At 44.8% G+C, this 25,219-nt stretch overlaps 1 protein-coding gene across 2 annotated transcripts in view; it reads left to right on the forward strand.

Annotated features, from left to right (window-relative positions):
• The first annotated feature begins 3,464 nt into the window (after positions 1-3,464).
• Positions 3,465-25,219, forward strand: part of Nudcd3 (NudC domain containing 3) — a 97,992-nt gene continuing 76,237 nt past the window's right edge. Inside the window, exons 1-2 of one of the 2 annotated variants that reach the window (XM_037208088.1) lie at positions 3,465-3,957; positions 9,318-9,622. In XM_037208088.1, the coding sequence (XP_037063983.1) occupies positions 3,766-3,957; positions 9,318-9,622 (497 nt within the window). In that variant the 5' untranslated portion in view covers positions 3,465-3,765. The remainder of the gene's footprint in view (positions 3,958-9,317; positions 9,623-25,219) is intronic. The other variant, XM_028870575.2, reaches the window with a different exon arrangement.

Raw genomic sequence — 25,219 nt, forward strand, 5'->3', positions numbered from 1 at the left:
CATGAAATTTGTGGGACTAACCAACCAATTTCTAATTTTTAAAAATGAACCTTTCCATTTATTTATTGATTGACTGATTGATTGATTGATGTATATGCACGTTTAACTTAAAGTCAGCTCTGCAAGGTAGAACACATACATGCCTGGTACCATAAACTGGGCTAAAAACTTATAGCTGACTAGACCATAGGCCATAAGGGAGAACCTAGTAGTATTATTCTGTTAAATGGACAGTTACAGACTTCCCTCCAAGTCCTTATTGTTATACTCATAGATCAGTGCATCTCTCAACTTTCATCAGAGAAGCTTCTTTTTGAAGTTGGTGGTGATGAATACAGCCAACAACAACTGGTCAACAGGCGGAGAATAAGAGATTTTCGGGAAGCTCAACTCTAAGTGGGACATCTATATCACGTTCCCCTCCCTACAAGGCTCAGAGATCGTCGTGGAAAAGGGGGCAGAAAGACTGTAAGAGCCAGAGGGAGTGGACCACTGTAGTGAATCAGTATTTGCCACTGGATAGAGCCACTGCACTCACGAACTCACAGGGGCTGGGAGAGCATGCACAAGACCTGTGTAGGATCAAGCCAGCCCAAATCTTAGCATGGATGAGGGAAGTGTCACCCCAATCTGTGGCAGTATCGGCAACTGATGGCTACATAAATAGTCACTTTTCTCCAGGGATGCAGGCCCGGAGAAGCTACCCATGTTCCAGTAGATGGTCCCACACCCTTGCACACATAGGCAGCACGGAATGGATTCAGTGGGTATAAAACTGCAGACAAAGAGAGAGGCTGTGGGGAGAGAGTATGTGCCCTGATCATGATCAGAACGCAGATCCTCATGATTGAACAGAAAGCACTTCAGTAACTGAGCCCCCTCCCCAGTCTCCTTTAGTCAGAAATGTTGTCTTCATGGTACAGTTATCCGCATACTTCCTGCGCTACTTGTGTATGTATTCTTGCTAATCCTCGGATGCCGAATACAGGCAAACATTGTTTCAGACCATCACGCATCTCCCAGCTTTCTTGAGGACTTTGTTTTATTGTTAAATAATCTTCTTTGCTTTTTGAATGGGCAATTCATGCAAATGCATTCATAAGTAACCTTCCCTCCTGTTTTGTATTCTATTTCTCCTTGATTCTCTGTTTTTGAAAGAGAGTGTCATGTGGCTCAGGCTCAGAACTCTATGTAGCTATGGTTGCTATTCAATTTCTAATCCTGCTTCTACAAACAGATGCTAGCAGGACAGATGTGCACCACTCTGACTGACTTCTGATCTCTTCCTTGTGATATTTTAGATATTAAAGAGTTATTCAAAGTGGCTGGGAAGATGGCTCAGTGGTTAAAGCACTTGCCATGCAAGTGTGGGGACTAGAATTCAGATCCCAGAATCCAAGTAATGATCAATGCTTTCCTTCTCTCTCTCTTTCCTTCCTTCTCTCTCTCTTTCTTTCTTTTTTTTTTTTTTTTAAGTTTTCTTTGAGACAGGATTTTTCTGTGTAGTCTTGGTGCCTGTCCTGGATCTCGCTCTGTAGACCAGGCTGGCCTCGAACTCACAGAGATCCTCCTGTCTCTGCCTCCTGAGTGCTGGGATTAAAGGCATGCGCCACCACTGCCTAGTGATGAATGGTTTCTTGTAATTCCAGTCTCAGAAGGCAGACAGGGGATCATTAGAGCAAGCTGGCTGGCCAAGACTAGCCATAGCAGCAAACTCTGTGTTTGACTGAGAGACCCTGCCTCAGTGAATGTGGTAGGAGAGTGAGCAAAGGTGATTTCTGACATTAGCTTGGACGTTTTACATGTGAGCAAGTGCTCTTAACCATGAAGCCATTTCTCTAGCATCGACACTGTTTCTTTTTAAAATTTTTTTTACAGGCAATGGTGGTGCACATCCTTAATCCCAGAGGATCTCTGTGAGTTCTAGGCCAGCCTGGTCTATAGAGCAAGATCCAGGACAGCAGGAGCTACACAATAAATCCCTGTCTTAAAAAACAAAACAAGGGGTTGGGGATTTAGCTCAGTGGTAGAGCACTTGCCTAGCAAGCTCAAGGCCCTGGGTTCGGTCCTTAGCTCTGAAAACAAAACAAAACAAAAGTTTGTTGACAGCAAGCAGCACTAATTCGACTCAGTGAATTACCTCAAAAAAACAAAACAAAAACAAAAACAAAAACGGGGGGGGGGAGCAAAAGAAAAAGAGGCAGGAGAACATATGGTGGGCTGGGGAGGGAGGGAGGAATTGGGGTATACATGTATTAAATTGTCAAAGAATAAAAATATATTCTTTAAAAAAGTATGTTGACATGTGATATGTGTATATGATTATTTACAAATTAATACATTTAAGCATTGATTTCCAGTATAGTGAATAATGATGAGTAAGACATAAAAGTTCTTTGGATTTGCTGGACGGTGGTGGTGGTGTACACCTTTAATTCCAGCACTTGGGAGGCAGAGGCAGGTGGATCTCTGTGAGTTCAAGGCCGAAGCCCACTTGAGCTACAGAGTGAGTTCCAGGACAGGCACCAGGACTACACAGAGAAACTCTGTCTCGAACAACAACAACAACAAAAAAACCCAACAACAAAACAACAAAACAAAACATATTCAGGCTGGGGATGTCCTTTACTGGTAGAGCACTTGCCTAGCAAGCTCATGACCCTGAGTTTGATCCCCAGTACCACAAAAAACAAAAATAAAATAAGTAATTTGCTCTGTTGGTGGCATTTGCTTTTACTCCTAGCACTTGGGAGGCAGAGGAAGGCAGATTTCTGTGAGTTTGGGGACAGTTTAGTCTACACAGCGAGTTCCAGGCAAGCCATGGCTGCACAGTGAGACACTGTCTTTTTTTTTTTTTTTTTTTTTTCGAGCCAGGGTTTCTCTGTGTAGCTTTGTGCCTTTCCTGGAACTCACTTGGTAGCCCAGGCTGGCCTCGAACTCACAGAGATCCACCTGGCTCTGCCTCCCGAGTGCTGGGATTAAAGGCGTGGGGTACCACCGCCGGGCCCACAAATGTTTTCTTAAAATGTCTATATTCAGAGCCTCAAAATAATCTTTGAACCTGCTTTATACTGATTTGTAGTACTCTGACAATCACTTATTGCAAATGACATGTGTATACACACACGTGCACATACTATACATGCAGATACAGACATACACATTTTCAATGCCATACTTCTTTTTCCTTCGTTGAGCTTTTCACACTTTTCTTATCCTTTCAGGTCACCTTGAATTTCTTCTGGTTCAACATTCTGAGTCTCACTCGTAGCTCTGTTATTAATATAAATTTTATACAACCTTATAATAACATTCCTTTCCTTTTCTGTGGCTCACAAACAAAACGTGGTTGCCCTGGTTTTGAGAAGGCGCCCGGGATGCCTAGGCAGGAATTTTATCCAGAAAGAAGAAAGGCTCCCAGATCACGTGACATCTCCAGCGAATACGTCATATTGCCGTCACCCAATGCTTCCGCCCTCTACAAATATGGCTGGTAAGCTCTCTCTGCACCGCAACTGCGGCCGTTTTTGCGTGTAGGAACCATACTGGAGTACATACCAGTCTCCTTTAGGCAGATATCGCGGCGGAGGAGTTCCAGCAGCGCTGCAAGGAAGACAATTTGTTACCGTCGGTAATCACAAGCGCGGACCGGAAGTTTTGCGTCCTCGCTGTCCGGGGGAGCCGTTAGGCACGCACGCCGGAAGGGGCCAATTGGCCAGTGTGAGGCGGTGCCCACTGAGTTCGCGTCCCTCGGGCAGCGGAGCCATGGAGCCCGGGGCTGCTGAGCTTTATGACCAGGCCCTGTTGGGCATCCTGCAGCACGTGGGCAATGTCCAGGACTTTCTGCGCGTGCTCTTCGGCTTTCTCTACCGCAAGACCGACTTCTACCGTCTGCTGCGCCACCCTTCGGACCGCATGGGCTTCCCGCCCGGGGCCGCGCAGGCCCTGGTGTTGCAGGTGAGGTGGGGAGCGAAGGGCCACTGGGGTCCTGCAAGACCTTATTTCAGTTCCACTTCCCCGGCGCAAGACCTGCCCCTGGCTCGCGTCCTACGCCCCTGACCAGCGCCACTCCTCATCCCAGCCCTTCACCTTTTGCGGTTCTCCCTGGAGTGCCAAAGGTGATTAGGTGATTTTGTGTAAATGGCCAGGCGTTATCTGAAGCGCGAATCCGTTGTCAGGGATGCGCGGTGCTTTGGGAACAGCCTGGGTTTGTGCGGGACATTCTTAGGTGTTGGAAGCTGCCAGCCTGCTTTTGAGGGCCTCTGAGCATCCGGTGGGCATCCCCAGAATGGTGCAGTGGATTTTGCTAGGCTGTATTCAAACCGTGCAGGCGGGAGGGGAAGGACTTTCACAGCGGCAGAAATTTGAATATTTGAGAACTCCCGGGCTCAGGAGGTGGCAAGAATGACCGGTATGTATTGATTGGTGGGTGTGGCCGCTTGCCAGTGACCTACGAAGTCGAATACAATCGAAATGATGATGCAATTTACATTTGGATTCAAATCTGTAAGTTCCAGATTAAATTGTTTTTGAAGCGTTACTAATTACTGACTGAAGTTGTCTGGACGCCTTTTTAAAGTTGTTTTGTTTTGAGACAGGCTTTTGCTATGTAGCCCTGGTTAACTTGGAACTTGCCAGGTAGATCAGGATGTTTTTGAACTTATGGTCCTCCTTCCTCTGACTCTCCAGAGCTGGGATTGTTGACATTGTTGAGTGTAGTAATAAGCAAACTCTGCTAGCTCTCTGTTTGTGTGGTAGAGCTGTTTGGAAGGAAGGAATAGAGATGATAGGAAATTGAGAAAATTTTGTAGGAAAGGTTAGATTTTTGGTGAGATTAAAAGTATTTCAGGTGTGTGGTTTGGCATGCCTTTAATCCCAACACTCGGGAGACAGAGGCAGGCAGATTTCTGTGAGTTTGAGGTCAGCCTGGTCTACAAAGTGAATTCCAGGACAGCTAGGGCTACACAGAGAAAACCAAAAACTCAAAAAACCAAAACCGCTGGGCAGTGGTGGTGCACACCTTTAATCCCAGGATCTGGGAGGCAGAGCCAGGTGGATCTCTGTGAGTTTGAGGCCAGCCTGAGCTACAGAGTTAGTTCCAGGAAAGGCGCAAAGCTACACAGAGAAACCCTGTCTCGAAAACAAAACAAAAAAACCCCAAAACAACAACAACAACAACAACAACAAGCATTGAGGGGAGCATCAAGCTTGCCTGTTAGGATCTGATTCTCTGGCACCTACCAAGGACTTCACGTTACCTTCTGAAGTTTTACTCCGGTCTGTGGGCTTCTCAGGTGTTACTTTCTTCAGTTCCTCAGTGGAAGAAAGCAAAGCTTAGCATGTTCTAGTAACTATCAACCTGATGGTGAGGTGATGGGTGGGGTGGTTCGCTACTGGGGCTCAGTTTCAGAATGGAAACTGAGAGTTACTGTTCAGCCTCATCAGTGTGGCCCAAGTGCCATTTGAGTAATTGGAGAGTGTGAGAGGTAGCTGAAATGGAGCCTTCTGTCACTTTATAATGAAGTCTGGCCCCTTGATCGCCACAGTTTCTGAATTTGATGCGTCAGTTCAACAAGGGTAAATGGTGGGACAAGAACCTCACTCAGCTATTTCCTCATAGCTGGAGCTCGTGACTTCAGTGTTCTGATTCCCCGTCCTCCTGGTTCGTCATTTCACTGTGCCATAGTTGGGCGGACACTTCTGTTTTGGTTGTAGAGAGGTAGCTGGTGTTTGACTTTCTGGTGTAGTACATCTTAGTTTAGCTTTAACACAATTTGAGGGCTTGGTTCTTGTTTATCTGATGAACCGACAGAGGTAATGCATTTACTTACCCTGTAACGTTATAAAACAGCCACCTCTTACAGACAGGTTACAGTGTGGTGACCGTTGTATTGGAGGTCGGGAGCAGGAGCAGAGGAAGGGGAAGGATGGATCAAAGATTCCGAGGTTCCAGATCGGGGTGACTGGAACAGTGACGTTCATTTACTGCACTGTCCTGCTTGCATTGGGAGGCTGGGGTTAGTTTTTTTAGTTTTAGACTTAGTTGAATTTGATATTGCAGACTAGTTCTGACCTATAAGCTGTTGAAATTGAGGAACTGGATATTTAATGCAGGAGATGGAGGGATGGTGAGGTCTGACAAAGAGCCCAAAGTAGAGGATAGCTGGGACCAATCACAGTGAAGGCACTGGGTTTCACTGAAGCCAAGGGGACAGTCTTTTTTTTTTTTTTTTTTTTCTAGACAGGGTCTCTCTGTGTAACCCTGGCTGTCCTGGAATTCACTCTGTAGACCAGGCTGACCTCAAACTCACAGAAATCTGCCTGCCTCTGTCTTCTAAGTGCTGGGACTAACGGCATGTGCCACCACTGCCTGGCTGGAACAGTCTTAAGCAAAGGTTTAAGAGTTTTTTTTCTGTCCTCACCCCTTTCTCCCACCCCTGGTTATTCTCAATGGTCAGCCTTGACCAAGAGCCTTTTTTTTCCTTTTCAGTATCTACTTTCAAACAAGTATTTATGTTCACTATTTTGGACCCTGGGAAACAGAGCCTTTTAAACTGATGTGAGTTTTTGGATTTTTTAAAATTAAAATTAAAATTTTATTTATTTTTGAGAAAGGGTCTTAACCATGTAGCCTTGACTGGCTTGGAACCCAGTATATAGACCTCAAAAGAAAAGAGATCTGCCTGCTTCTGCCTCCTGAGTTTGGGATTAAAGGCATGTGCACCATGCCCTGCCAACCAAAAAACTTAAAAAGTACAGATTTTCACTCAGATTGGTGCACATCTTTAATCCTAGCTCTTGGGAGGCAGAGGCAGGTGGATCTATGTGAGTTCCAGGACAGCCTGGGCTACACAGAGAAACCCTGTCAAATTGTTAAAAAAAAAGGTACATATTCTTGAATATTTTCATTGAGTAGATCATAGTGAATCTCAAGGAACTGCTTTTTTTTTTTTTTTTTAATTTACAGAAAGCTTTTGGTAAGAGGCTTGTAAGGTGGGTTTAGTATTGGTAGGGGAGTGTGATGTGAAATATCAGTCAGATAGAGTGATGTAGTACCCACACAGCATTAGCTCATTTTACTCATTTGCTTCTTTTTCTTTCCTTTTCTTTTCTTTTTTCTTTTCTTTTCTTTTTTTTTTTTTTTGAGACAGGGTTTCCCTGTGTAACCCCCTGGCTGTCCTGGAGCTTGCTCTGTAGGCTAGGCTGGCCTTGAACTCACAGAGATCCGTCTGCCTCTGCCTCCCGAGTACTAGGATCAAAGGCCACCACCGCCCGGCTTCTGCTTGTTTTTCTGTTTCTGATTCAGATCCTAAGATTCCTTCCTGTGACTTCCTCTCTCCAAGAGTGATACCCAGGGTCTCTGTGAATATAGACAGAGAAAGTTTGGATGTGTTTTTGTGGAACTTGAGAGCTTCCTGCTGATATTTTGGGGAGTGGACTCTTGGTGTATGTGCTAGTTTTGTTTTGTTTTTTTCTTTTTGGTCAACTCAATACAAACCAAGTTATATAGAAGGAGGTAGTTTCAGTTGAGGAAGTCTGCAGGGCATTTTCTTGAACAGTGATTGATGTGGGAGGGCCCAGCCCATTGTGGGCAGTGCCACCCTGGTCAGGTAGTCCTGGGGTGTATAAGAAAGCAGGCTGAGCAAGTCAGTGGGTGTCATTACTCCAGCCTCTGCTTTGGCTTCACCTGATGATGGACTGTAACCTCTAAGTCAAACAAACTTTTCCTCCCCAGGTTGCTTTTTTTGATGGTGATGTTTTTGTCACAGCAGTAGAAAACAAATACAGTGCTGCTGGTGTAAGGCATCTCACTTTTTCCCTTCTTAGCTCTTTTTTGGTTTTTTAGAGACAGGGTTTCTCTGTTAGCCCTGGTTTACTTTTGTCTTCCAAGCAGTACTCAGACACTGCTAGTGAATTCTTACGGTATCCTGGCCCTCGGAAGCTGGTGATCCCCACCCCTGTCCCAGGTCGTTCCCACAGCCTCATGCAGGGCCTCTTGCTTTTTCTTGGTGATCCTGCTCTTGGAGCTGTGGCGGTTCCTGCAGTGGCCCTTATGGAAGACATACTCCTTCTCTAAGGGCCAGTTGAGAACCTGATCCTCCTCCTCCTCCTCTAGATTTCTTACTTCAGAAATGTTCCTTCCCACTACAGTCTGTGACAGGGCATCAGGGTTCTAAGATGCTCACCTCTTGGTAGGCCTTCTCTCGGTGTGAGTCTGTACTCGTGTAGTGCTGAGGGCGGAACCCATTGCCTCCCCACCCCCATGACTGAGCAAGCGTTCTACTGACCTATATCCCCAGCCCTTTAGATGTAACTGTTTAGTGGTCCCAGCACCTTCACGGATGTGACTGTGTCCCAGAAAAGGTTAAGGGTGTGTCTGCATGCCAAAGGAGACCTGTCAGGCCCTGATCTTGGGAAATCTGTGTGAGAAGTCCCAGGTGTTGGGAGTGAGTTTGCATACCTTGCACACTGTAGGCCCAGAGTGGGTGATGATGGAATCGAGAACTCATTCCTATATTCTCTCAGCTGTCCTGGCAGAAAGGGGAGCAGGAGTCTGGTAAGCAGTAGTCCGAGTGTATTTTGTAGACTGAAGTTGAGTTACATTTTCACCTTTCACTTCTTTTTTTTTTTTTCAAGACAGGGTTTCTCTGTGTAACAGCCCTAGCTGACCTGGAACTCACTTTATAGACCAGGCTGGCCCCTAATTCACAGAGATCCTCCTGCCTCTGCCTCCTGGGTGCTGGGATTAGTCATGTGCCACCGCCTCCTGGCCATCTTTCTTTTGTCTTTTTTTTTTCTTTTTGGTTTTTTTCGAGACAAGGTTCCTCAGAAGCAGTTTTGACTCTGACTCTCCTGGAACTCACTCTGTAGACCAGGCTGACCTCAAACTCACAGAGATCCGCCTGCCTCTGCCTCCCGAGTGCTGGGATTAGAGGTGTGTGCCACCACTGCCCAGCCATCTTTCACTTTTTAAGTCTGAATTGCTGGTACATTCATGAATCCACAGTACCAGGACAGTGTGTTCTTCACATTGCTGGCAAGGTTGGTAAAAGTCATGACAACTAGAGCTGGTTAGCTTTGCATCCTCTGGACTTATAAGTACTGTTAACTTTGACTCGTTTTTGATTTTGTCAATGTTGGAACCTTCTTGAGGAGGAGCCGTTCCTACCAGATTTTGGTGAAGTTGTAGAGCATGTCCATTTTTGCTTTGGTTTATCGCTGTTTAATTCTGTCCTTAGTAGATTTGTTATTTCTATGTGAGGTGTGCTCTGATGGGGGCAGGTGAACTCACTGCTGGATTGGTGTTTCATGTTCAGGTCTTTAAAACATTTGATCACATGGCTCGCCAGGACGACGAGAAAAGGAAGAAGGAACTTGAGGAGAAAATCAGAAGGAAGGAAGAAGAGGCCAAGGCCGTGGCAGCTGCTACAGCCGAGAAGGAAGCCGTGCCGGTCCCAGTGCAGGAGGTGGAGATTGATGCTGCTGCAGAAGTAGAGAAGTTGGAGTCCCCAGGCCCCCCGGGCCCCGAGCACAAGGCGGCCCATGGCGTGGAGGAGGCAGAGGCTCCAGGAACGATTAGCAGTGCTCCCGAAGGCCCTAAGGAACCCCCTGTGCTCCCCAGGTAGGAGCAGCTCCTCTGCAGTGTCCTCCTTCCTCTGCCGAGGATAAGTTTGCCTATGGTTGGGTTTTGCTTTGTGTGGTTTGTAAAATACCAGTTCTGTTTTGGTGGGGCGGTGGTTAAATAGAAATTTACTTCCTAATAGTTCTTTCTGGAGGCTGGAAACCCACGATTAAAGTGTCCTCTGGGTTGTTTGTTCTAAGGCCTCTATCAGTGGCTTGCAGACAGTATCTTGTATCTTCATATGGTCTTGCCTTCCTCCATGTTTGCCTGTGTCTTTTTTTTTTTTTTTCGTTTTTCAAGACAGGGTTTCTCTGTGTAGCTTTTGGAGCCTGTCCTGGAACTCACTCTGTAGCCCAGGCTGTCCTCAAACTCACAGAGATCCGCCTGGCTTGCCTGTGTCTTAACCCCCTTTCTCAGGCTGCACCTCAGACACACTAGTGTGCCAGACTGCCTTCCATCTAGGTGGTTCAAGGGCCTTCTTCAGGAACTCATCCATGATTCCCTTACCTCAGGGGACTTTGAGTCAGCTAAAATGAAATCTTTATTTATTGTGTATGGCATGTGTCTCAGTGCATGTGTGGCAGTCAGAGGATAACTTACAATTGTCCTGAGTCAATTCTCAGCTGGGCCTTTAATAGTCTACAGAGCAAGATCCAGGACAGGCACCAAAACTACACAGAGAAGCCCTGTCTGGAAAACTTAAAAAAAAAGTCAGTTCTCTCTTTCCATCATGTGGGTTCCAGGGATGGAACTCAAGTTGCCAGGCTAAGTGGCAGGTACCTTTACCTGTTAAACCATCTTGGCAGCCCCCTAAAATGTAATTATAATAGCCTCTCAATCATTCCTAGAACAAAAGTTGACTTACTTGGAAACTTTCTGGGAGGAGAGTTATCTGTCACCGAACTTTGTGAATTAGCCCCTGACTTACGAGAGCTGCAGACACCACGAGTCTCATTTCGAACCACTACTGTGGTGTTGCTGGCTCCTTTCAGCCATCTAGTCAGTGTGTTACAGAGCCATGGCTTCCAGCTCCAGGCTCAGCAGCACTCTAGCTCAGTATTTGTTTACCTTTCTCTGCAGCCTGCACGACAGTCCTGTAGTTGATATTTAGGTGCTCACTTGGCTTCAGTCTTCTTTTCCACCGTGTGAGATGAATGAATGATCTGTTCACAGTCCTGCACCAGTTGAGGGCCAGAGCCAGAATGAGAGTGCTTGTTGCCTACCAGAGCTCTTACTGTATCTGCGTGTAGACTGAGCCACAGCACCTTGATTCTTTGGTTTGGAACAGGATTGAACGTTCATCCTAGGACTCACACGTGCTAGGCAGATACTCCTTACTGAGGAACATCCTCCGCTCTTGATTCTTAATGTTCTTTTCCCTTCAAGAACACTGCTGAGCCAGGCGGTGGTGGCACACGCCTTTAATCCCAGCACTCAGGAGGCAGAGGCAGGCAGATCTCTGTGAGTTCGAGGCTAACCTGGTCTACAAAATGAGTTCCAGGAAAGGTGCAAAGCTACACAGAGAAACCCTGTCTCAAAAAACCAAAAAAAAAAAGAGAGAGAGAGAGAGAGAACATTGCTGAATGGATGATTCCTCCAATCCTGCAACCCAAGGAGTGATGTGTACCTGAAGAACAGTCTAATGTAGGGCCTACATTCATAACCTGCCCTTGCTACTTCCTAAACATATTTTGGGCAAGCAATATCACTTCTCATGATCTACTGTTATTATTTTTTATTTTATGTGTATGGGTGCTTTGCCTGTATGTGTGCCTGTTTGCCACATGTGTGTCAGTGCCTGTGGAAGCTGGACAAGGGTGTTGGTTACAATCAGAAACTGCCATGTGGTGTCTGGTAATTGAACTTTGGTCCTCTGGAAGAGCAGCCAATGTTCTTAACTACTGAACCATCTCTGTGTCTCATTTCTCTGTGAGACTGCTTAAACCCATCTTGTAGAGCTCTTGTAGCTAGAGTTTTCCTGCCTTGCCCACAGTCAGGACAAATCTTTGTCACCCGCCAGTCCCACAGCCGCTCAGACCCAACCAAGTAAACACAGAGACTTATATTGCATACAAACTGTATGGCCGTGGCAGGCTTCTTGCTAACTGTTCTTATATCTTAAATTAATCCATTTCCATAAATCTATACCTTGCCACATGGCTCGTGGCTTACCAGTGTCTTCACATGCTGCTGGTCATGGCGGTGGCTGGCGGTGACTCCTTCTGCCTTCCTGTTCTTTCTTTTCTCCTCTCTGTTAGTCCCACCTATACTTCCTGTCTAGCCACTGGCGAATCAGTGTTTTATTTATTGACCAATCAGAGTAATTTGACATACAGACCATCCCACAGGAAGCTCTTGTGACTTTTAAATGAGCTCAGGGTCAGGCAGCTGCCGAGTGCAGAGCTGGAGTCTTGCGCACTTGCCTGTATCCTCACGGTGTGCTTCAGTCACTCTGGAGGAGCTGAGTGCACCCGGTCCTTCCAGGGGGAAGAGTGGGCAGTGTGCTGCTGCTCAGCTCTCATCAGCTGGCTTGTCCTCTCTTGACAGGTCTGCTGCTTTCCTCCCAACTTCTGTTCTTCCCACTCCTTGTCCTCTAACCTGTGTTTGGAGAGGGAGTTTAGTTTCCGTTTAGAGAAAGAAGCAAAGTAAACAATTTAGAATGGCTTACTACTGAGTAGGCAAAATAAGTTTTGTAAAGATAGAGTGTGGCAAGACAGCAGAGTCTAGCTAGATACGGAGTTTAGATAAAGTAAGGTTGGATGCGCCAAACAAGTTGATGGAGAACAGGAAGTTGGTCTTGTATGTGGAGTTCTGAAAGGAAAAGGGCCGTCTGTGATGAAGGTTTGGAGTCCAGAAGTGGAGGAGGAAATGGGATACTAAAAAAAGTGTTTTTTCTTTCTTCTCTTTTTTTCTGTAGCCTAGCCTAACCTCAAGTTCTTCCTGTAGTCTAGGCTAGCTTTGAATTCACAATCTTCCTGCTTCAGGCTTCTGAGTATTGGGATTACAGTCATATGCCACCATATGAAGCTCTTAAGGATTTTCTTTCCCCTACACTAGATAGAGATGGTGTGAGAGAGCTGGCCCTGATAGCCTGGGCCTAGGAGAGCTGACTCCACCCCTTGCCTGAGGGGGACGGTCCCAGGGCCCTGGACTGACCAGCTCAGCTACCACCCAGACCCACATCCAGGGCTTTGAGTCGTCCCACCCCAATGTCTGCCCCATCTATGACCTGTTGGAGTGTGTGAAAGGACTGGTTCTGTGGAACCATAGCTGCAGGATCTCCATGACTTGGGGCGACATCCCAGAAGGAGTTTCAGTAAGGGTTCAGTGTTGGTGTGCCAGAAGCCAGAGGCTTTGAACCAGACCAACAACTCATTGCAAAAGCATATGCAAGTGAAGCTGAGTAGACAAAAGGGTCTACTGTGCTACACACCACAGCTCCCAGTGCCACTGAGATGAAGGAAGAGGTGCTGGTGAGGCGGGAGAGATGGAGGAGCAAAGAAGTTTGTTGTTGTTGTTTGTTTTTAACTAATATTTTTAAAATGTTCTTTTGAGGGGGGTGATTGTTAATACAGTGCGCAGAAGGCTTTGGCAGGTAGAGCCAAGGTGCCTACAGCTGGTGAGAGACAGAGATGCCATGCAGACAGCGCTCAGTGAAGAGTTTGATTTGGTGGGGAGGAGAAAGAGGAGAGAGAGAAAGAGGGAAAGAGAGAGAGAGCGAGAGGGTGCACACCTCGTGGGAACAGAGAGAAAAAAAAGAGCAAGGGGTGGACTCTTTCCTTAAAAAGGCTTTTACATCAGGACGCAGGGCCGTGCCAAGGGGGTGGGATTTCAAGGGGTGGGTCAGAATATTAACAGTGCTGCTACAGGGGTGAGGGGCAGATATGGAGAGACTGGGAAATGAGCAGGATTGGGGAGCATGAGGTGAAATTCCCAAGTAATAAACAAAAAATTATGTTAAAAAATATACAGGTTTAAAAAAAGGACTTTCGGGGTTGGGGATTTTTAGCTCAGTGGTAGAGTGCTTGTTCAGTCCTCAGCTTTGAGAAAAAAAGACAAAAAAAAAAAAAGGACTTTCTTTTTTTCCATCATGGCTTTCATTTTTTTTTATATATATTTATTTTATGTATATGAGTGCTCTATCTGCATCTGCATGTACAACTTTATGCCAGAAGAAGGCATCAGATCCCATTATAGTTGGTTGTGAGCCATTATGTGGTTGCTGGGAATTGAACTCAAGACCTCTGGAAGAGCAGCTGGTGCTCTTAACTTCTGGGCCATCTCTCCAGCCCTCTCTTTCTTTCTTTTTTTTTTTTTTTAAATACAACTTAAAAAATTTTTTAATTTTTATGTGCTTGGTGTTTTGCCTGCATATGTGTCTGTGTGAAGGTGTTGGCTCTTCTGGAACTGGAGTCACAGACAGTTGTGAGCTCCCATGTGGGTGCTGGGAATTGAACCCTGGTCCTCTGGAAGAGCAGCCAGTGCTCTTAACTGCTGAGCCATCTTCCCAAGCCCTCTTAAGAACTTCGTTATTTCTGGTAGTGCAGATCTAATGGTGATGAATTTTCTTTTTATTTTGGATATTTTCCTGCTTCTTTACATGTCTGGTAACTTTTGATTGGATATTAGACACAAGTGTTGTGCTGTTATGTCTGTATTTTCTTTTCTTCTTTTAAAGAGTGTTGTTTTGTTCTTGGAGGCATTTATTCCCCCTTCAGATCTGCATGACTTTCTGAAGCTCAATGTGTGTGGGTGGGTGGGTGGGGAGGGTTAAGATGTACCTTTAGGCTGTGGGTGGTGGGGCACACATTTAATCTTAGTACTTGGAAGCAGAGGCAGGTGGACCTCTGAGTTCAAGCCAGCCTGATCTCCTGATCTACATAGTGAGACCCTGTTTCAAACAACAACAAAAAGGTGTGTGTGCCTTCAGGACCTTTTATTTTGGGGCAAGTCTATCTTAACATTTGCTCTTTTGAAGCTGTCTTCTCAACACTCCAGAGTTCAGGTATTTAGAAAAGTCTTCTCATGTGTCTATACCTATAATCCCAATATTTAGAGGTAGAGACAGGAAGATCACTTAGGTTTGAGGCCAGCCTAGTCTACATAAAGAGTATAAGGCTAGCCTGGGCTACAGAGTAAGAACTGTCTCAAAAAGAAACAAATATCTTACATTGTTATTGAGGGCAATAAAACATGATTTGCCTGTCTGTGTATAAAGTAATCTTGAAGATTGCTAATGTGGATATTGTGAGAGTTTATTTATTTTTTTGTCTTTCTGTCATTGTCTTAAATCATTTAATATGATTATCTCCCACTGCATTCATTTTCATAAAATCTATGTAAGTTCTTTATAGCTAAAAAAAAAATGCCATTCTGTAAACACGCCATATTTTCTTTGTCTGTCCCTTGGTTGATGGACACCTATGTGGGTTCCATAACTTGGAGAGAGTTTATTTTTTAGTCAAGTTAGGCAAGACTACAGTCTCCAGTTGCTCAAATACTTGTGCCAGCTTTGAGGAAATATGTAGGTATGGGTAGGGTCTGTAGTAGTTGACTTTAAGCAGGGGAGGCTATCCTATGTGAGTGGTCTTGATCAATCAGCTGCAACTCCCTGAAGCAGAAGAAATTTCTTCTGGGGACAGCATCTGCACTCAGTTTCTGGGGAGTTTACAATGGCCTATGTGAATTTTTGGTGTAGACATCCCCCATAGTCATGTAACTATATTTGAAAGGATTTTGTTTATTTTTACACCCATCCATCCATCCATCCATCCATCCATCCATCCATCCATCATCTACCCACTCACCCACCTACCCATTTATTTGAGACAGGGTCTCTTTACATAGCCCTGGCTGTCCTGGACCTTTCTATGTAGACCTCTGCCTCCCCAGTGCTAGGACTAGAGATGTACACAACCATGCCTGGGGCTATGTGTTTATTCACTTTTTAGTGTGTGTATGGGTTATGGGGGACTAAGGGGGTCCAGCCCCTCGATAGTCCCCTCCCAGGGTCTGGGAAGAATCTACAACCAGCTGATAATTAATCTTTGATGAAAAGAAATGAATCTATGTACACGAAACTCCTTAGTTCATACACTTTATTATTCTGTGATAGTTCTGTCTCTACACAGTTTCTATTCTGCTCTCATGTCTAGCTCCTTTCTTGCCTGATTTCTCTATATTTATCTACTGTCCCCTCTAGGTTCTATCTTAATTCCTTCATCTAGTTCTGTCCCTTCTAGGTTCTCATCTATCTATTTCTTTCCCCTATCAGCTCCTCTCCTGTCTCCTTCTCTTCCTCATCTTGTTCTTCCCCATCTGGCTCTTCTTCATCTTCCATCTTGTTCCTCTAGTACTCTCTTCTAGCCCTTCAATCTAGTTCTTCCCCCTCTCAGTTCGTTCCTCTCAAGTTCTTACCTATCTAGTTCTTCCATTCTCTTTTCTCCAACCTGTGCCCTGGAAGTCCCGGTATATAAAGGGAGGGTCCAAGCTAAATTGTGTAAAGCTATTACTTAAAGTCCACCTCTCCTAGGCGGTGTCTCCTTGTGGAATTTACCGTAAGTCAGGAGACTTGCATGTGGGCTGTTATCATTGTTAGTCCTCGGAAGTTGGGCGCCCACCTGGGTGGTGTTTCCTGGAGTCCTTGAAAGTGGCTAAGGGAGATATCTGATTCCAGAGAAAGCCTTTCCTGAGGCTGTTCTCCAAATACCTGGAATGTGTATGTCCAGAGAGTGATCAGTCCACACTGTTAGTCCTTCTTAGGGGAAAGTCAATTGGAAAAACTATGAAGGCACACATGATTTTCATAGCAGAATACAGCTGATATACAACAAGCCAAGTAACACCAAAAACTCCTTGGGATTGGCTTCCTCTGGAGGAATTCCCTGATCCCTCCAGGTAATGACTTTGCCATAACCAGCTGAGTTCTTATGATATATTCCTGCGGCCCGCAGCAATGGGTGGACTTGTGCCAGGGTGCATGTGTGGAGGCCAAAGGACAAGTTACGGGCGCTTTGTTCTGACTTCTCACTGTCTGGGCTACAGGGGCTGAATTCAGGTGGTCAGACTTTTGGCGGCAGGTACCCTACTCGCCAGACCATCTTGCCAGCCTTCATAGAAACCTTTTCAGTATTTGCTGCTAGTTCTGTTTCCCTGGCCTAACTTTTGACAGATACAGTTGTTTCATGGTATAATTATTGCTAAGTGAGAATAAGGATACATACTTTACTGTTGAATGCCAAATTTGAAAAGCCTAGAAAAGAATGCATTATTAATAGTAGCTCCCACAGAGTGGGTGGAGTAAGGAGTGCTTTAATGTGCATCTTTGTGTACGTGAGTGCACGTGGAGATCAGATGACAGCCTCCATGCTGGTCCTCTTCTGATAGGGTCTCATTACCCTGGAACTTTGCCAAATAGGCTAGTCTAGGTGGACAGTGAACCCACCTGTCTGCCTTTCCTGGACTAGGATTATAATCCTTCACCATACCTGACTTTTGATTTGTTTTGTTTTGACTTGGGTTCTGGAGATTAAACTCAGCTCTTTATGCTTTAAATTCCCCCGCCCGGCTTTGGTTTTTTTTCAAGACAAGGTCTCACTAGCCCTGGATGACCTAGAATTTACTATGTAGACCGGGGTGGTCTTGAACTCACACAGATCTGCCTGCCTCTGTCTCCCAAGTGGTGAAATCAGAGGTGTGCACCACTACACTTAGCTTAGGTCTTTATACTTTTCAGACAAGCATTTTACTGACTGAGCCATGCCCCTAGCCCCTCATTTTTATTTTTATCTTTTTAAAAATACAAATGAGGAATTTTGTTTGACTGTTTTTTATAATTTCTAAAAAAAAAATAAATAAATAAAGGGAATTTGTTTTTGATTTGAGTAATGGACTAGAATACCTACCTTACTGTAGGGATTCTACTGTAACTTCTTACCCGTGGGCTGCTTTCTGCTTGTCGCACCAGTCAGAATGCTGCCATGGTAGTAAGTTCCGAGTGAAGATTTGCACGTGTTTCAGAAACCAGCGTTTTTACTTGCTACTCAGCGTCGACTTCTGCTGTCCTGACGTTCGGGGCTTAGGACTGCAGCTTCTTCTCCTTCAGTCCTGTATAACCAGTGAGCCGGCTCATCACAGCTCATCCCAGTCTATAGCTGCACATCTGAAAATGGAAAGTCCAGGCCCACTGTCCTTTCCTTGGATCCTAAGTTCCTCTGCCAATTGGCTATCCATGGTAGATGTGAAGATATGGCATTTTGTCGATTAAATAATTGAAGACAAATCTTCAGGTGACCACATCTAGGTGACCTCCCCTTCTGAGAACTCTTTCCAAAGTTGGTTAGCTCAGGGCCTGAGATTTTGAGCACTGATATTTTTTTCTCCCTTTGGTTTTTAGACAGGTCTTATAGTCTAGGATGACCTTGAACTCCTGACTTTTTTCCACCTCCTAAGTGCTGGATTGCAGGTGTGTGCCCCATGCCTGGCTTTGTCTGCTTGCTCTTCCTACACCCAACAGTTTTATTGCTGTTTCTGATGGCCTGTGCTAGACAGACATTTGCTGCTGTTCTATACAGCATTGACAGGTACTCCTCTCTGATTCAGTAAAGTCCCATGACATGCTTATTTAACCAAAATTGGCATAAGTGCTGGGGGAAAGAAAGACAGGATAATAAATACTATATTTATAGTTTGCATATGCATTTTTATTTTAAGTTGTTCATTAGTGTATATAATACACCGTGTTTTTGTTGTTGTTTCTGGTTTTGTTCAGTGGTTTTTGAGACAGGTTCTCACTCCCTGTGGTAACCCTGGTTGGCTTGGAATTTCCTATGTAGACCAGGCTGGTCTCAACTCACAAGGATATGTCTGCCTCTTTCTATAAGGAGCAAGGCCTGGGTTAAAGGTGTGTGCCGCTGTGCCTGGCTGTTACACTTGATGTTTTCTTGTGTGTTTAACACTTCCTCACAACCAAAAGGCTGGGAAGCGATCATTTCGTATTTTTTGAAACATAATTCACCTAGCAGTGCAATGAACTCTCTTTTGGAATGTATTTGTGACTTCTGTCAAAGAGTCTTGCCATCATCACAGCCATGACAGGGACATTTGCTTTAGCCCAGACTGTACTGTGCTTCTTTGTTAATCCTCAGGCACATGTGGGTGCTGGGGATTGAACTCAGGCCATCAGGTTTAGTGGCAAGTGGCTTACCCAGCTGAGCCATTTGGGGGGCACTTAGTAATTTCTTTCTTTTAGAATTATTTTAAAATTTTTGTTTCTGCTTTGGAGATAGGGTCTTGCTATGTAGCCCAGGATGTCCTCAACCTTATGTAATCCTCCTGCCTCCACCTACCAAATGCCTGGCTATAGTATACATTTTTACTTACGTATAATGAAGCAGGTAGATTTTTTACACGGAAAGCTACAGGTACGGTATTGTTTGGGTGACTAAGGGGGAATATTGAAGGCAATGTTCATTTGACCTAATTTTGCTGTCACTCTGATGTTAATATCTCCTCACTAACCAGCTCCGATTGCCCTAAATCTCACTGTTGTCTTCATCCTACTTTCACTGCTGGGATATATCAAGGAAAAGTCAGAACTCCTCCTGGCCTGGCTTGGTGGCACATGCCTTTAGTTCCAACTACATGCCAGGCTGTGGTGGAGAGATTGCCTGAGCTTGCAAGACCAGTCAGCCTGGGCAACACAGTGACGCCCCGTGTAAGGAGCGAGGCAAAGAAGAGGCAAGAAAAAGCGTGGGCACAGAAGTCTCCGGTTGTGCAAGACTGAAGCACACTAGAGTTTCGGGGGTTGTCCACCGTAGAAACGGTTTGGTTTCTCTTGAGTCTCGGTGTCTGTTGTGATTGACCAGTGACCAGTGCCAGTGACTGTGACTAGAGCTGTGGAAAGAAGGGACATAGAGCTTTCAGCGTCTCCCATGCCAGTCCTAGTCGCCCTGTTTAGGTTGCCTGTTGTGGTTCTCCACTCAGCTTCATCCCAGTTGAGAAACTTGGGTGGTGTTCTCAGAGCACCTGCAGTTCAGGCTCTCCACCTGCAGGTGTCGCTGCAGGCAGTGGAAAAAGCTGTGGTTGGGTCTGGGGATGCTCACGAAAGGATCTTGACAGCATATGGCAGTTCTGTTTTTCTTTATATAAGTCATGAACAGAATTCCTTATAAAGGAAGGAAGAGGGGGGAAAAGTAGCAATAAGAATATCAGTTATCTGGCGCATACCTTCAATCCCAGCACTTGGGAGGCAGAGGCAGGCAGATCTCTTGAGTTTAGGCCAGCCTGGTCTACAGAGTGAGTTCCAGAGCAGCCAGGGCTACAGAGAAACCCTGTCTTGGGGTGAAAAAAGAAAAAGGAAAAAAAAAAAAAGGATAGAAATTATCGCCCAGGCATGGTGAGTCTGAGGCTGGTCTAGGCTATATAGTGACACAGTGAAACTCTTATGTTAAACAAACAAACAAAAAAAACCCCAGAAAAACCATAACCAGATAAACAAAAGGAAGGTCCCACCCCCAACCCAAACCCACAGCAATACAACAGACAAACAGAGTATCGGTTAATCAGTTATTCCCTGGAAACAGTTACCTACCTGAGAGCTAGGGCCCAGTGCCTTTTTGTCTCTTGGATGAGTGATCCCATGCTGTCGTGTTGAATAGTCATTACTATAAGCCTGTGTCCAAACCAGCCATTCCCCTGCCTGTGCAGGGAAGCAGTGTAGTGGCAGTGTGGGGAGAGGACATCATAGAACTACATGGTGTAGGAGCTGCTCATGTAGTTGAATGTTGAACTAAATGAAGCCATTAGTATGCTTTCATATTTTTGGCCGTGTGTCCTTTGTGTCTAGGTGTTAGAGGGACATAGGCACTTCTTGGGAAGGGAATGGCATCATTTGGAAGAGGTAACTACCTGGCAGTATAAATACCATGGTTGGCTTTGGCAGTGCTGGGATCAAACCATGGTATGTGCTGCATAAGCATTCCCTTGGGCTCTGTCACCAGCATTGTTTTGTTTTTCCCCTTTTTCTTCTTCTTGGAAAGAGGTCTTGTATCACCCAGACTGGCCTCAAACTCACTATTTAGCCAGGTTTGGTTTGAATTCCTCCTGATCCTCTTGCTTCCACTTTCTAGTTGTATAGCCATGTGCCTCTGTGCCTGGCTGACCTCAGTCTTCTGAGTCATCATGTCATAGAGCAGTGGTTCTCACCCTTCCTAATGCTGTGACCCTTTGATACAGTTCCTCATGTTGTGGTGACCCCAACCATGAAGTTATTTCATTGCTACTCCATAACTGTAACTTTGCTACTGTTACGAATTGTAATGTAGATATCTGATTGCAGGATTCATGACATACAGCTCCCCAGTGGGGTTGTGACCCACAGGTTGAGAACCTCTGTCACAGAGGGACTGGTGAGCTCCTTGGGACCTTGTTTCTAAGTCTGCTACTTACTCAGGAGTGCTCAGCCCTCATGAGCTGATCTTCTCCAGAGATCCAGCTGCAGTAGCCTCACCTTGAGGAGAAGGCTTCAACATAGAAATTTCTGGAATGCTAACACCATTTTGTAGCACTGATGCCCGTGATGGCATTGTGTGATGTTTCTTAGGCAGGCCGTCAGAGTGAGACCTGTGCCTGAGACTCTCTGGGTGCAGTCACACTACCTGGGAAAGCTGGGTCCTTTGGCTTATCTTTATACAGGTCTCCATTTGCTGCTTAAGGCCTTCTTCAGTGCCCCTTGTAGACAGTTCCTTGGTATAGTCAGAAGTCCCCATGTTCTTCCTGTAGGTTGTTGTGAGGGATGAATAAATGCTGAGGACCTGATTAACATGGTTCCTGAGAGGGTGATCACTCAGTCAGGGGCTAGCCATCATTACTGAAGTCATTTGTCCTAAAAAAGAGATGCTTGTTTTTCTTTTGGATGATACTCATACAATATTTGGAAAACAGACAAGTGTGTAAATGAAGAAAATCTCACTACTCCTCACTATATTTTTGGGATATTTTCTATAGTTTTTCCTATGTATGTAAACATAGGCATACATTTAAACATGTCTATTTTTTTAATTATTTATTTTTATTTCATGTACATTCGTGTTTTTCGTGCATGGATGTCTGTGTGAGGGATTGGATCCCCTGGAACTGGAGTTACAGACAGGTGTGAGCTGCCATGTGGGGGCAGGAATTGAACCCAGGTTCTTTGGAAGAGCAGCCACTGCTTTTAACCACTAAGCCAACTCTCCAGCCCCTAAATACATATGTTTGTAAACTTTTATGACATGTCTTTCTATTTTGCTGAAGAGTATAGCCTGAGAATTCCCAGCATTATTTTGTACTTTGAATTCCTACTGTGCACTGATGGGTGTAATGTGCCCGGAGTGGCTCTTGCGCATGGACAAGGGTGAGTACTGCATACGTAGCATGTGCTGGGAGGGCACAAGTAGAGAGCTAGGAGGAGAGGGGCCTTTGCCTGTTGCCTTAGATCAGAGCTCTGCGGAGCTCCTGGGGACCGAGCCCCAGCTTCCCTGCTGTTTCATTTTGCAGACAAACTCACCTTGAAATCACTGCTTCTAAAGGATGCTCAGGCATCAGAGGCCTACAGAGGGCCTGATTTAAGTCACAGCTAGGAAGACTTTTGCCTTCTAGAAAGTACTTGCTCACTTGCTGATTTACTTGCCAGTTTCTTCTTGAGCTAGGATCTAGTTCTCTAACCCCAACTGGCCTGAAGCTCCTGTTCAGCGTTCTTACTGCTAGGATTGCAGGAGTAATGCTCAGTGCATTTGTATTTTTTTGTTTGGCAGTTCATCTAATTCTTATTTCATAGTGAGACTTAACAGGCTTTGTTTTTAGAAAGCAGTAGCTTGCTTGCTTATTGATTGATTGATTGATTGATTGGGCACTGACGCTGTATTAGAAATGACCTGGTGGCCGGGCGTTGGTGGCGCACGCCTTTAATCCCAGCACTCGGGAGGCAGAGGCAGGCGGATCTCTGTGAGTTCGAGGCCAGCCTGGGCTACCAAGTGAGCTCCAGGAAAGGCGCAAAGCTACACAGAGAAACCCTGTCTCGAAAAACCAAAAAAAAAAAAAAAAAAAAAAAAAAAAAAGAAATGACCTGGTGGAGGTAGGCGCATGGTGCAGTAACCTGGAAAATGTGTTTTTCAAAATAGTGATAATCACTGATCTGTTTCCTTTCTTCCGATGAAAAAGTTAAGAAGGACTAGAGTTGTGGGAGACTGGATTGGCTCTGTTTCACTAGGCTGGACATGAATTCATTTGCTTTCCTTTGAAGAAAACACTATCGTCTGACTGTCTGAAAGATGCTTTTAAGCTAAGGCAGTGGACTAGAGATGGAGCTCAGTTGGTAGAGCGCTTGCCTAGCATGCACACAGCTCCGGTTTAGTCCTCAGAACTGCATGAGTCAGGCATGGTGGCACATGCACCACATCCTAGCACTTGGGAGGAGGCAGGTGGATCAGGAGTCCAATGCCATCCTTAGCTACTTGGAGAGCTTGAGGCTAGTCCTGGCTACCTTAGACCCTGTCTAGGAGAGCTGTGACAACCAACTTGTATTTGAATCGTGCCGTAATAATTTATGCTAATTTTTGCACTAAAGACATAGTATATACAATTCCTAAAACTTTGGCTGGGTAGAATTTGAAGGAGAACCGTAGTGGGCAGAGTGTAGGGCTCCCTCCCACATGCTCACTGTCAGAACGTCTCTCAGTCATCTGCTGTGTAAAACAAATTCTGCCTCATAGCATTTTATCTTAACGTCCTCAGCAGGTATTTGAACTTCGGCTTCCTTACAATGTTCTATAATGTGGTTTGTTTAAATCTGACTATAGATAACACTGCAAACACGGATGGCTCCTAATTGACAATTTCCGTCCCCTGCCCCAGAATATCCTTGTTAAAAGAAATCAGTGAACAAGGCCCTAGGTTTATTCCCCAGAACCACCTTCTTCTTTTTAAGATTTATTTTTATTATTTTTGTCCCCAGAACCATTTTTAAAAAAAGAAAAAGAGAAAAAAAATCAGGCTGTTTGTTGGGCTTGCCACTGTGAATTTTACTGATTGTTAGCCGTGAGCTGGTTCAGCATGTCCTCTGTCCTATTTCTTGTAAGTCACAGTTGGATAAAGGGTAACATTTTTTAAAGTTACAAGACTATGTAATGGAAATGAATTGTTCTTCCTGGACGCGATTTGTCCATAGTGTCTTTGGTAAATTTATTCGTGTGTGCATATACTTGGCCTGTTATACACAGTACGTGTGTATACACAGCACATCTGTGGCTGTTGACTCTGCCACATCCCCTAACTGTGCTGTGGTCACTCAGGCTTGATAAGCGACTGGCACCGACTCTCTGTTGCCGGGCACCCTCTCCTTAGCACACACGTGAGTTTTACTGTCCTTAAAACTGCATGGGGTAGGACTGCCCATCACCATTTTACCTTCAGAAAAGTGGCTCGTGCTCATGTTGCTGCTGAGGAATGGAGTCTGGGCTTTCTTTCCATTGAATGGTTGGCACCGAGGCTCTTCACCACAGCTGACCTTACCCTCATTGGGGATTTAAAGTGGAAATTACTGGGCCCCTTCCCTAGAGGTCTGTTTGATAGCTCTGGGTGTGGTTTGTATATCTTGAGGATTTTCAGAAGCTTCCCAGTGACTGATATGTGGCTAGGGTTTTTCTTGACTGCCATAGAGTATAATATCCTAAGGATCCTATTATGGTCGTTATCTAATGGGTCCCTAAGGGGGTGTGTATTTAAACTGTTTACAGGATGCTGATGTCGCAAACGATGCTGCAGTGAATATGTGTTTGTGTGTGTTTCTTAGAACATGTGTATGCGTATCTGTTGGATGAATTCCCAGAACAGGAATTACTGGGTCAGAAGGTTTTTTAATTTTGATGGATGTTGCTAAATTGGCTCCTGAGAGAGCACCCATTTGCCCTCTCACTGCCAGCTTGCATGAGGGAACCTGATCCCTTCCCAGCTTCTGATAGTGGCTTAAACTCATTTCTGGGCTGTTCTTGCCCGTTCTTGAAGTACCATCCACTTTTGTCTTACCCTAGGTTCTGATCTGTCTTTGTGTATGGTTCTGGGTTTTTCTCAGTTCCCATTCTCTTTATTTACAAACACTAAACTATATAGTTCTTTTGCCATTACCAAGCTATTTACCTTAATGTGGATTTCTAATACATTTTAGTACTTGGTAAGACTCATATTTAATCATTTTCCCAATACTTTCCTTTATTGAAATTAATTTTTCTATATGGAAATTTGATCGAAACTTTCATAGGAAAACATTCAATTCATGCTTTGGATTAGGACGAGTTGATATCTATATTTTTCTTTCTGTCTAAGAATAGGGTGAGTCTTTAAGTCTTGTGTGGAATTTTAATTTTTTTTTTTCTGGTAGAGAAACTGGAAATGAGACTCAGGTCTCTTCTAGGCTCCTGATAGTCTCTTACTTAATTTTGTTGGGCTTTCCAGGTGTATAGACTGTTTAGTATTTATTATGTTTAGTAATAAATTATATTTTATTACTGCATAATGACTGTCTTTAGTAGTAAATTATATGTATTTTTTGCACTTAGAATT

This window comes from Peromyscus leucopus, chromosome 7, assembly GCF_004664715.2.
Source record: "Peromyscus leucopus breed LL Stock chromosome 7, UCI_PerLeu_2.1, whole genome shotgun sequence".
Classification (NCBI taxonomy): Eukaryota; Metazoa; Chordata; class Mammalia; order Rodentia; family Cricetidae; genus Peromyscus; species Peromyscus leucopus.